Source organism: Amblyomma maculatum, chromosome 3 (genome assembly GCF_055883805.1).
Source record: "Amblyomma maculatum isolate TAMU_Amacu chromosome 3, ASM5588380v1, whole genome shotgun sequence".
NCBI classification, from domain to species: Eukaryota; Metazoa; Arthropoda; class Arachnida; order Ixodida; family Ixodidae; genus Amblyomma; species Amblyomma maculatum.
Genome location: NC_139346.1, coordinates 113,933,230 through 113,946,291, shown reverse-complemented (window position 1 = coordinate 113,946,291; position 13,062 = coordinate 113,933,230). Strand labels below are relative to the sequence as shown.

The following is a 13,062-nucleotide window of genomic DNA, read 5'->3' as shown; positions in this document are numbered from 1 at the left end:
TGCCATGTTCAAGACAACTCGCATTTCCGGTCGCTGCGAAAGATGTTTCCGATGTGTCTATGTCAGTTAGAAACTGTAATTCCAAAAAACAAGCCCTTCAGATTCGGGACCTGAAGGTACTACAGCTTGAATGTTAAATATCATCTTCCAGATTTGTTCACAGGCATTATTGAATATTACTAACTTTTCACTAAAGTACACCTAGATACCTAGCTCCTGGAAGCTTGTCAAAGTTGTTCTATTACTCAAGAAACAAAGCCTTGGCTATGTCATTGGCAATATCTGACCGATTTCATTAACTTTTATTGCGGTGAAAACAATACAGCGCATACTTCATGCGTGCTTATCTCAGTTTATTTCAAACACTAAATTCTTTCTCCCAGACAGATTAGCTTCCGTCCAGAATGTTGAATATGGTCAGCGCATTCACCTGGAGCGCAGGATTTGTTTGGCTTGTCGGTATGGTGAAATTCCGCTCTAGTTACATCGAATATTTCAAAAGCTTACGTCACTGTTCATCACAAACTACTAATTTCTCATTTGATAAATTGTCAAATTTTAAGCCATGAGTCGCCAGTTTACAAGAATTTTTATCACTCATCATCACTCATCATCAGCCTGATTATACCCACTGCAGGGCGAAGGCCTCTCCCATATTTCTCCACTTAACCCGGTTCTGTGCTAGCTGCATCCACTTGACCCCTGCGAACTTCTTAATCTCATCCGCCCACCTAACTTAATTTATCAGGAATTTTTATCAGGAAGGTTGTTTTACTGTTATCATGGAGGTCTTCATCTCGCAGGTATTTTCAATCTAAAGGCGTTCAAGATTCGGTCCTGTACCCTTTTTTATTCAATATTTTTATTTATTTATTTATTCAAAATACCCTTAAATGTCCCTCTTTTCAGGGTATTACATAAGGACGGAGGAGGGGGGGGGGGCAAAAATATTGTTACGGATGAAGGAGGAAGAAGAGGGCAGTGGCGCGGGCAGGAGCGCGCTCGCTAGGCTCGCACAAAGTTTAATTAAACGTCATCTCACGACCATCGAGCATCTTCTCTCTGTCCTGTGTTCTCCTGTTGTCATCGCTTGCCGCCACGTAACATTTCGTTAGAGTTGCGGCGTACGTCATCCTCATCCTCGCCTTAGAGCATCGATGCCATCTGTAAGCCTGGACCATGGACCGAGGGCCCAGAAACATCGCCGAGCAGCTTCGCGCCAGCCCTTCAAGCCCAGACCTGGCCAACTACTGCCGCTCATCCCCCAGCCCGGATCTGAAGACAAGGAGAACACACAGACCAACCAGAACCGAGACGAAGGATTCGAAAGACCAGAATGACCCGAAGGAACCGATGGACACGAACACGGAACCCCCGCCCAAGCTGCCCGACGTGACCTCGAGCCATCGGTCCCATGGACTCTGGTGACGGATGGTAGACAGCTCCAGAGGAAGCGGATCACCCACGCATCAGACATAGTGCCGGCAAGCCGTTCTATTCTTACTTCCTTTTCTTCAGGCATCCAGACGCGCCCATCATCATGCCATGGAATCATCATCGGTAAACTTTCTCGTCTACGATCAGGACGATTGCTTTGTGGCCCCGGGTCATGTTCGGACGAAGACGGAAGAAGAGGGCAGTGGTGCGGGCAGGAGCGCGCGTGCTAGGCCCGCTCACAGATTCATTAAACGTCATCTCACGACCATCGAGGCTTCGCCCGTGTGAAACCGCAGCCCACACATCATACACGCCTAGTGTTTATCATCCAACGAGCGAGAGTGAGGGTGCGAAGTTACGTCACCTGTTGTACCCTCGGAGCTGACGAGCACCGATAAGCCACAGCGAGCGCAACGCCGCCACACGGCCGCGCGCTTGCTCCGGCAGCCTTCGAAGCAGCCTGGTTACTTTTGGCAAAGACGGTACATGCGTTGTAAATAAACTGTACAATTACCGCTATGTGAGATTGTTTTCCCGAATAGTTATGATGAAGAGGGAATATACCTAAGGGATTCTAACGTTCCCTTAGATATATTTATTCCTGCTGGTTCCAATGTTCTGAATTTGTGAATGAGATACGCCTCTCTATATTTTCTGTCCCTTGCAGAATTAAAGCCTGACTGGAAAATATATAATTTAATTTCTTCGAACTTATGGTCTTTCTGATTGAAATGCTGGGAAACTACTTTCGGGAGGTTTTTGCCTACGTCTGCCCGATGCCCATTAAGCCGTATGTTCATTGGTTGTCCCGTCTCTCCGATGTACTGTTTATGACGAAAGGAGCATTCTAGAATGTAGATAAACCTTGGTGTCTTTTTGTATATGACTGCACGTCTTACATCTAGGTCGAGAGCAAGGATGTGGTTGAGTTGGATGCTTCTTGTTGAGTTTAGAATGTACTAGAATATCTCTGAGGTTTGCGTTACGTGTGTATGTTACCCTTGGTGCCTCCGGAAATCTTTTCTTGAGGCGTTCATTACACGTTAGCATGGAATGGTATTTCCGCAGAATATTGTTTATGTTTGGAAGGGCATTGGAGTATTTAGTTACAAAAGAAAGCTGGCGTTCGGTTTTGGCCTTTGGTCGTTTCGTGAGCACATCGTTGCGGTTTAAAGTGCTTGCTTTTTCGAGGGCCGTATTAAGGGAGTTACCGGGATAGTTCCTCTGGATTAGTGTTGCTTTCAATGAATGTAGTTCGTTTAGGTAGTCTCCCTTTGTAAGGTGTATCTGCACCAAACCGGCTTTAGTGGTGACTAATCACCTAACCGGCATTGTAGTTTTTCCTGCTACTGCCGCTTTTACTTCTTTTGGAGGCCACAGAATCCCTGGTTCCTAGGTTTATAAGTACATACTGAAGATTTTTTTTCACTTCATGACCCACTTTCTTCTCACCCATCCTCTCCTCTCCACTCTTTCACACCCACTTTCCCCTCCCCAGCTTTTCTTCTTCGGAAGCAAAAGCGTATTTAAACCCCTGCCAGTGATGATCGCTATGCCCAGACGAAGACAAGTCCACTTGTCGAAACCTTGGCTCATCTGCGAACTGAGGCGTGCCCCATTTACCCTTGTTCAGTTCTTTTTCATTCCCTGCCATTGTGGAATTTTAATGAACGAAACTCCGTACTTTCTTGCGTCAGCTTCCTTGAAGTGCCCTATGTTGTAATTAATTCCACACTTCTCTTTATTGGTGGCGGTACGATTCTAACAATTTGTTTGAAGTCCGCAAATTCCGCCTTTTTACCTTTTGACGACTTCCTTTCCAGTCAGTGCTAGGTGTGTCTGACAAATTTAAGGTGTTCTCCCCTTAACTTTCGGTTCATAGGTCTGGCTTTTCTCCTTCAGCTATGTGTTCATACTGCAATGAACCTGAGACGGTGTAAAATTTTTGCTGTCCTGCCGCCGTTTCGCCTCCCTTTGAAAACTATTTACTGAAATTCCTTGAAAATTTTATTTATATCCTTGACTGTCAAAAATTTAATTTTGCGTGGCGCTACTCAGCTGGGCTTCAGCAGCGGGGCAGTTTGCTCCGCGGTACACAAATGTTTTAACGCTTCTTGAAGGATTTCATGCTAGGTGTGCCGATTGCGCTGCTTTTCCCCTTCACATTATTACTGAGTTGGAATTCATCTTTTTTTCTATCAGTGGAGCCTTTTTTCCATCGTGTAACCACGGCCGTTCGATGGAAGCGCACTAGGTGCTGCCTGCGACGTCGCCCGAAACCGGCGGGAGGCGGCTACTTCCAGTCGCCACCACCGCGGCGCCACCGTTCGGGGACAGCCGCGCACGGAGAGCTGTGCCTGGCTGCGCTTTGAGGGAGGCGTCGGCGTGGTAGAAGCCTTTTATTTTAATGTGTGGTTTGGTTTGGGGGGTTTACGTCTCAAAGCGACTCAGGCTATGAGAGACGCCGTAGTGGAGGACTCCGGAAATTTCGACCACCTGGGGTTCTCCGCTTCACACAATTTGGCAAAAAGAATTAGTATATACTGTCATGTCTAGTGTGACCATGTCAGCACTTAAAGCTTGCTCGGCAATGATGTATACTGAAATGTACCCCGAAAAACTTATTGTGACGATGGTTCAAGGCCACTCGATTGGAGACCTCGCATTACCGTGATGTTGCATTCGGATCCAGTTGTTCGTCATATTAAAATGTGACCCGGCTGTGAACAATTCGAAGCTGTTCAGCTGCCATGGTAGCCTAATTCATATCCACTTAATTAACTATGTCGCGAATTCCGTGTGTCATTTTCACACCATTTACTCATTCCTGCATACACCTTTTTACCCATATTGATGTCAACTTGTTCTAAGCTGCCAACGCTATCCAATAAAAAAATGTCCTACTATGAGCAACCTCTGTTAAAATGCGACATGTAACCAACATTTCTATCTCATTGTGACAAATTTTACGGTGGAAATATGAAGATGTTTATTACGTTAAATCTAGACGAAAATCTGGGATCTTCGACTCAGTTGGAGACCTTAAACTTTGTACGCCAGAACGCTATCCGTCATAGCTTCCCGCATTTTGCATGACTGGACAAAGTAAGCGCGCTTGATAGATCTTGTCTGTCTCAAGGTTCTACGTATATGCGCCGAAAGTTTTTATTGGATACTCGCAAACCCATACAGTTTTGCTGGTTCGTAATTTTCAATGGAAGAACGCGCATCAAGTGTTGCTGTCGTAAAACTCTTAGCTTTGATCACAAGAATGTTCACGCGTCAGAGCACAAGTGCAGCCGAGATTCAGCGAGCAGCCGAGTACGCTTATTTAATGGCCACACAAAAAAAGAAAGAAAATTACCAAACGCAGACGGAAAACCTTTCTTGAGGTAGGTTTATCCCATAGCCATAAACATCGCTCCACTGCTGAGTTGACGTTTCTAGCCCAGCTCGCTATCAGTGGGGCAGCAACTAAAATCTTGCGTAGCGCCTTAGCATGGGCACGATCATTGTTTTTATAGATTAGCTGCAGGCACTGTGTATAGTGAGAAAATAATGATGGAACAAAAAGTTTACACAGCTTGCTACTTCGCCGGACCTCTTCAAACTTCTTCATCCTGTTAATGAAGGTGCGCGTAAGCTGACAAAGCTTGATTACTTCCTTTGCGGGGTACATCAAGCCTCCATTGTCCTTGGTTTTCGTTAACCTGTAACTGGTCCAGTTGACTCATATTTCCTGCAACAGGCTCTTGCTCGACTGACATGTCGCCTCAAAGCCATTACCAAATATCGCATAAATTAAGCAACAACCTGGTAGTGATAAACAAAACTTGGAGTTCTTAAGTCTCCTTGAAAAATCGCGTTAGAGTGCCCGCACTTTGCTACCAGCTTATTTGGTACCTGCTTATTCAAGAGGCGTTAGTACACAGCAGGCATCAGCGGCGTTTTGATTTACAAGATAGAATAGGCCCAGCATCTGTCACGACTCACAATTCTCCACGGACACATGTACCACGCCGTAAAAGAAGAGAGGGGATGTGAAACAGTAGTAGTCACCCTCTTTACTCAAATGCGTAGCAGAATGCGCCACTCAGGCTTTCGCCTTTCACCACTCTCGTCGCCAAAGTGTCTCGTAATTTCTTTCCCGAATGAAGCGGCAGACTTCTTAGTTGAATCAGCCCTTGACGCACCTGTTCCATGCACCAACCATAATACCATTTTTAAAATGTCCCGTTTTCAGCGTTAACAATACATAGCCGCCTCAATGATCCATTTATATCTACAGCAGAATACCATGCGATGTAGGATTCCACGCCTAAATCTTTACTTATGTAGATGCGGGTTCAGCCTCATAAACATTTATGAGGGCCTCATAAACATTTATGAGGCTAGCGGAGAGATTGAACATAATAAACATTGCCTCCTCGCTTGCCGAACGTTTTCACATCAGAGAAGGGTACATTTAGAAATACCAATAGCACAATTGGGATTTACGTTGTCGGTCCCGCTTCTACTCTCCTTCGGTGCGAGTGCAAAAGAATTTGCGTTGCCTCAGATTTGTCAGTACTTACATAACTACCTCAAAACTACGAACGATTCTCTTGAAAACTGTATTCCAAATATACAAACTTCCAAAGTTTTGCTCCGTACTTTTATTGCGAAAGCAATAAAGCACCAGGTTTCTAGCCATCGCGTAGGTCACGGCCGGTCTCCACGTTAGAGTTTAGGTGATCTTGACAAATAAAGTGTGGGTGTCTACGATTCCGTGCTGTCCACCCTGTCAGCGCCTTCATTTCCCCAGAATTTCGTTGAGAACCACGGTTAGAGTGTGGATGTTCACGTTTCCGTGGTGTCCACCCAAAGTATACGGCCCCTACCTTTCCCAAAAAATCCGAAGAAGATGAAGCAGAGGAAGAAAAAGAAGAAGAATGCTTGGTCACCGGCAGCGAATGCTTTCGCTTCACTTCGGTTCAGCAGCATTGAACTCTTCTCATTCATATGTGGGCTAGTAGCTTACGCTCTCGCGTCATACTCTTAAAGGATTAGTTTAAGTGTCCCCAATAATGTACCAGCTTACACTAATAGGGCTTGATAGGGGAATAATGTAGCAGGCAAAAGAGGCTGTCGCCTTTGCTATCGAATTAAACTAGGGTTACACACAGTTAAACCACCACTAATGTTAGGTTCTGATGCAATGCTTTCAGCTATCAGGTGAGCCATACTGGACGTTTCCGAATCAATTTGAACCACCTGGATTTTTTTTTTCATTTCATTCAATTCTGTGATCTGAAATCTTAGTTTTTTAGTTGATATTTAATTTAACACTAAATCAGTACCTACAGGACATTTGGCAGTTCACACTGAACCCTGGCCAATCCCCATTTGTGGGTACGTGCCAATTAAGGTAAAAGAAGAAGAACGAACGCCGCCGTGGCGAACGCAGTGCAGATCTTGCCGAGCAACCCCGGCTTCTGCACCACAACCGCCAACAAAAACCTGCACCAAGGACGCGGGCGTCGTAACCAAGATGATGCCCCTAACAGCGGCCCCGCAGGAAAAGAGCGAAGCGGATTTACCTGCCGGGACGAACGTCCAAAGCATCCCTACTGTACAGGGAAGTTTGTCCCACAACGTCTCTCCGGTCAGCTTGGCCGAATTGCAGGAGAGCTTGAGCACACTCCTGGGTCACGGCCCTTACCAGCGACGAATGCTTGTGTGCGGCATTTTGTGCGTAGGAGTGGCGATCACCCAGTTCATCTCCTACCGCCTCATCGGCCGACCCGTGGACCACTGGTGCCGGCCGCCCATCGAACTGGCATATCTGCCCACGGACGCCTGGAAGAATCTTTCCGTCCCTATCGAGGCCGACGGAAGCTTCAGCAAGTGCACCATGTTTGGCTCCTTCTTGAAGGTGAGCACTCTTTCCAAGTGCTATTCTTTAACTGGGTAAGGAAAACACGTTTCGTGTCATATACGTGGCATTTAATGTCATAAAGCGAGAAAATTGCCATGGTGGGCGCCAATGTGGATAAAAGCGGATTAATATTGGAATATTTATGCGCTCTAACCAGGACTGGTATCTCACGGCGCGTGGCCTGTTTGCATTCTGCCTCATTGGAGAATATGTGCCGCGGTAGTGATTCGATCCCCCTCCTTGCGATCAGCAGCCGCTCAAACCAACGTGCTTTTAGTATACTTTTCTGAGGGTGGAGTGAACGTCACCTGAGTCGTATCATTTTTCAAGGGCTTTGTAGTCTTGAAGATGAATTCACCACGGACAGCTTTCTCATGGAAGTTATCTAAAGGAAATGCGCACATCTTGATCCATCGAACGGATATAACTACAGAGAGGCATTGGTTCTGAAAAGCAACCGGGCGCGTTATTACAGCTTTGGTGTTTATTAACTGTATCACTAGAGTGACAGTCGTAGTTAATCGCTATACGAGTAATTGCTGCCGAGATAGAACTACTGGAACTAGATGGAACTACCTGCGAGAAAGGCTGTACCTTCTCTAACTAAGCCGTAGTTAAACCACTAGGATTATATATTTTACTCTCTGGGCTTTACACTTTCACACTGTTGCTTGTATATTCTCAAGACTCGTATTAGCGACATGCAAAGTGAACGATTAAAGTAAATAGATTAGGAGCAGTGAGAAACAAGCCCGCTTGAGAAAGCAGTAAGCGGTGGACTAGAAAGAAAAATTAAAGAGCAAGGAAGGTAAATTCGACTGGCTGCCAATGGGTATCTTTGATCTTGAGTATCTTGGAGATGTGTTTACCGGTAAGTGCGAACAGAAACGCGTCGTCGTGACTCCGAGGTCAAGATTCAATGCCCGTAGACGTATAGACGTGAACAGGCTTATCCCGAAGTGCACAAGCCGTGCTCTGAGCAGCAAATGAAACAAATTTAAAGTCGCTGCAGGTCATATTCAGTCCTTGATGAGAAGTGAGGGTGCACGTTATTACAAGCAAGGAACGTGCCCATTGCCCCCAAGGCGGCGGTGGCGCACAATTAGTTCTGCAGCCCTGAAAGCTCATAGATCGCTCGGGATAGATTGCATAGTAGGCTGCTTAGAAATGTAAGCGGAAGGACGTTGGTTTCTCCATTGGCGACGCGTATACATTGTGCCGAGGTGCAGCTTAACCATGAGAATCATTTTAGGATTCAGCGTCATGCAGTGATTTTCCGAACCCTTGCTCACCTGCAAGGCGGGTCATAAATGTCGTATATTTATAAATTGCACGACGTACAGGAGCCTCGAGTGCTTGTGAAATTCACATAACTAAAATACAAAAGAGGCGAACGACAATCGTACGCATTTACGCTTGTGGCCCCGGAAGGTATGCCACCGGTAGGAAACTTCTATTGAAGTGATTGTTCACCATTTGAGACGCAAGCGCCTTTTACTTTCAAAGTGGCTGAAGGAATGCCCATTGAAACATTTTACCGTTTTCCTGCCTATATTATCAAGCGAAAAAAAAAAAGAACACTATGAGACAGAACTTCGTTATCGAGCACGATTCGAACCTACCCCGAACAAAAAAGAGTATTTCCGGTCCAGGAACCCTAAACAGCCCGGCCACCGCTGCATTCTATCATGCTGAATGCATACGGAGGGGGTCATTCGTTTTTTAACATCAGTTCACTTCAGTCACCAGGTTTGCTGAAGTAGCTGAAGCTTTGGCATGCCTTCACGAGGGGTTTCTGCAGCTGTCTGAACGACGAGCCTTGCTTGACAATGGTCAGACATTACAGGAGGCAAGAACTAAAAGCTAGGGCTGCTGTATTCGCACCCCACCACTGATGCCTGATGAGTGAGGAGAGCCTGCGACGCAGCGCCTGTAGCATTTCGTGTTGCGGTCAACAGGCGGCGCAGCAACCGCGAGGTTCCAAGGAAGGATAGCTCATCATCATCATCATAATCATCATCAGCCTGACTATACCCACTGCAGGGCGAACGCCTCTCTCATATTTCTCCACTTAACCCGGTTCTGTGCTAGCTGCATACACTTGACCCCTGCGAACTTCTTAATCTCATCCGCCCACCTAACTTTCTGCAGCCCCCTGCTACGCTTTCCTTCCCTTGGATCCAGTTTGTTACCCTAAACGACCATCGGTTATCCTCTCTTCGCACTACATGTCCTGCCCATGTCTATTTCTTCTTCTTAATTTCCACTAGAATGTCGGTAACTTGAGTTATTTCTCTGACCCACTCTGCACGCGTCCTATCTCTTAATATCACCCCTACCATTTTTCATTCCACAGCCCTCTGGGTTGTCCTCAACTTAAGTAGAACTCTCTTGGATAGCTGCTATGCATGAAATACGTGCGTAATGCAGTGTGTTGCACAGCCGTACATACACATAAAAAGTGCTGCTTGCATCGAGTGCCCTTAAAAGCTCATATATAACATAGCCATCCGGTTAACCTATCCTACCTAATATTTCTTTCTGCCGTAATGATCAACCTCTTTCATATTGAACTGAATATCAAGCATAACAGATTTTCAGCGCTGGGTTTAAAGTGGCTTCTATCATTACTTTGTGAAGCTTCTCTTGGAGGAGCTGCCCTGTATGGCAAAGTACTGTATCAGGACGATGTTCTGTTGGGTTTATTCTGGGTTACTTTTTTTAAGCTTGTCAAGCTTCTCTAACAGTAGGTATATATATATATATATATATATATATATATATATATATATATATATATATATATATATATATATATATATATATGTATATATATATATATATATATATATATATATATATATATATATATATTTATATATAACATTAACCTGTATGCAGCCTGCTGCAAACGAGAATCACTCGTCGTCATGTGTACAGAGTGTCGAATTATCTGTAGGCGCTGTTAAGTTTCAATTTCAATTTATTTCCCACAACAAGTACATCTCATGTTTAAGGTGTGGCTAGGGTTATGGGTTACAATATGAATCAAGGGCATCTTGATGTCCACCCAGACAACATGGCAGCAATCACGACACTTTGGAAGGTCGGTACACATATATAATGGGAAATATAGCAAGTGGCATTCATTTGGTATGGCCAAGAAATACATACAAGAAATACAAGGCAAGTGGGAACAAAAACAAGAAGGAAGTTATACATTCGTTCAAATGCAGTCAGATTGCGCAGTAATGTTTAGTAATTCATATATTTTTTTTCTGCCTTATAATAGGCAGCTGCTCACCCGATAGTTTATATTTGTTCAGTGTAGTTGGCAAGCAGGTTCGGCGAGCACTATTAAGCGGGACTTTGCCAGGTGAGCTTGCAAGTGGATCGGTACATAGGTTATAGTGCACTTGGTAACTTGCAACCATGTTTTAGCCGGTCCAAACTGTCTCTACCAAGCTAAGATTCCATCTGCAAATGGCGCAAAGAAGTGCACAAAATAAAATTTGTAGACTTACCATTATTGTACAGAAAAAAACGGGCGTATTTCAATAAAAAGGTAATGTTTGTGTTTTTTTCACGCAGGACACAGTCCAGGGAAACCGGACCGTTATAGCGTGCAAGGACTGGAACTATGACATCCGTAACAAGGGCGACAGCATCGTAAGCCGATTTGACCTCGTGTGCAACCGCCAGTTCCTCTACCCGTTGTCTTCGCTTATCACTTCCGTCGGTTACACAACTCTATCGCCTGCGGTGGGGTTCGCGTCCGACCGCATAGGCAGGAAGCCAGTGATAAAGGTCTGTGGATTTGTGACGGTTGTCTCCTTAATCGGCTGCAGCGTGGCGAAGACGTTCACGTTTTTTCTTATCAACCGCGTCCTGGCCATGGTGGCGGCAAACGGTGGTTACATTCTCACCTTTATCCTGCTTTACGAGGGAACGTGTCCTGCACGGCGCTGGCTATTCTTGTTGCTTCATACGGCCGTGGCGGGCACCATAGTGCCACCTATCGTGCAAATCATCTCGTCGCTAAGACCAAGCTGGATAATTGCTCAAGCTCTTATCATCATACCGGCGGTAATCTTCGCTGCATGGTGCTTTCTGCTGCAGGAGTCCCCCGCCTGGCTCCTCGCGACATCGAAATTTCGTGAAGCCGAGGAGGGCGTGCTCATGGTGGCAAAGGTCAATGGCCAGGACCTCGAGAAAGCCCGCGCTGACTTTCGAGGGATGGTTAGAGGGCTGAGAAAACTTCATAACAGCCATCAGATGACTGCCATGGCTACCACCTCACAAAGCATCCTCGAGGCCATGAGAATGCGGCGGCTCGCAGCTGCGGCGTTCTTCACGAGGTTCACATTGAGCGGCGTCTACTTCGGGCTCCTCGTCACCGATCCTGCATTCGGCTACCTTTGGCTCGGATTATTCTTCGGCTTGTCGACGACTGTTTACTGGCTCATCATTTTGGCGGTGAACCGCTATGGGATACGTGACACACTATCAGCAGTTCTCGCCATCACGTGTTGCTGCGCCGTTACGAAGTTTTCTCTCATATTTACCGGCGACACCTTTTTCACTCCCTTCTTACACGCCGGAATGAAGGCTGCGGCTACTGGGTCTATGAGCCTTGTGATGTGCTATGCAGGCGACGCTTTTCCCACAAAGATTCGCAGCGCGGGAGTGAGTCTATCAGTTCTATTCGGCGGCATCGGAGCATTCGTTGGAATGTTCCTCATCAAGTTGAAGGGCGAACCTGAAGGCATTTTCTTCAGCATGTACGCGACATTCATGACGATGATGAGTATTTCTGCGGTGCAGTGGCTTCCGGAAGTGTTTATTGAGAAGCCGAAAATGTTGCCTAAGATGGATTCTGTAAGCGCCGACGAACGCAAGCTGGCCCTGCGAGCCTCGCTGGGGCCTGTTGAAGCGAAAAAGTCGAGCAAGCGACAAGCCCCCGCAAATGCAAAAAAGATAGCTCGGGATAAAGAATAAAGATGATGTGAAATCTCTTTCTTTATTACCGGTGGACGAATTGTGGGTTTCCTCTTGTATTTTGTTTTATAAATTAGTTTCTCAATGTCATGTCAAACTAGTCAGGGTACTCCATATACTTTCTCAACATTTATGCGCTTCCTTGCGTGCAACCGTGTACTACTTACAACTGTGTCGGTTTGTTTTTTCTTTTAGGTTTGCTTTCCTAGCAGTCAACTAAATGAACACTTACACGAACTGTTTCAGTGATTTTGTGCGCTTGTATACCCCACTGAAACAATGTAAGGTGAAGGAGGGGAAGGGGCAAATCAAAAGCAATGATTTATTTCTACATTTCTTTGCTGTACAAGTTGCCTCGGTATTTGCTTCATTCTATTGCGTTGCGCATATCAGGTAGTCCTTTTTGATCTTGTTCAATGTTATGTTCAAAGTCACGTAATGTCGCGTATTTAAGATGCCTGCGTATGCTTTCAGGCGAGAAGGCGCACTTGATCAGTTGCCAGCTGTAACAATTGCGCAGCACGTGCATGTACTCTGTGGCATTAACAGCGTTAAGCAGTAAAATTATAAGAAAATGTCCCTTTCAAAATGTATAGCAGTTTGTACCAATAATCTCGAAGTTCTTAGAATAGAGTTCCCTGGCACGTAGCCTTTCAATATTCGATGCTTCTAGGCTGTTACTAAATTTCCATACCGTCTAATTCTTGGCG

General features: G+C 45.6%; 1 protein-coding gene across 1 annotated transcript in view; it reads left to right on the top strand.

Moving 5' to 3' along the window:
• LOC146195739 (organic anion transporter 3-like) overlaps nt 1-12,352 on the top strand; it is a 39,437-nt gene extending 27,085 nt beyond the window's left edge. Inside the window, exon 2 of the mRNA XM_084596269.1 lies at nt 10,946-12,352. Coding sequence (XP_084452395.1) covers nt 11,249-12,352 — 1,104 coding nt within the window. The 5' untranslated portion in view covers nt 10,946-11,248. The remainder of the gene's footprint in view (nt 1-10,945) is intronic.
• Nucleotides 12,353-13,062: the final 710 nt, after the last annotated feature.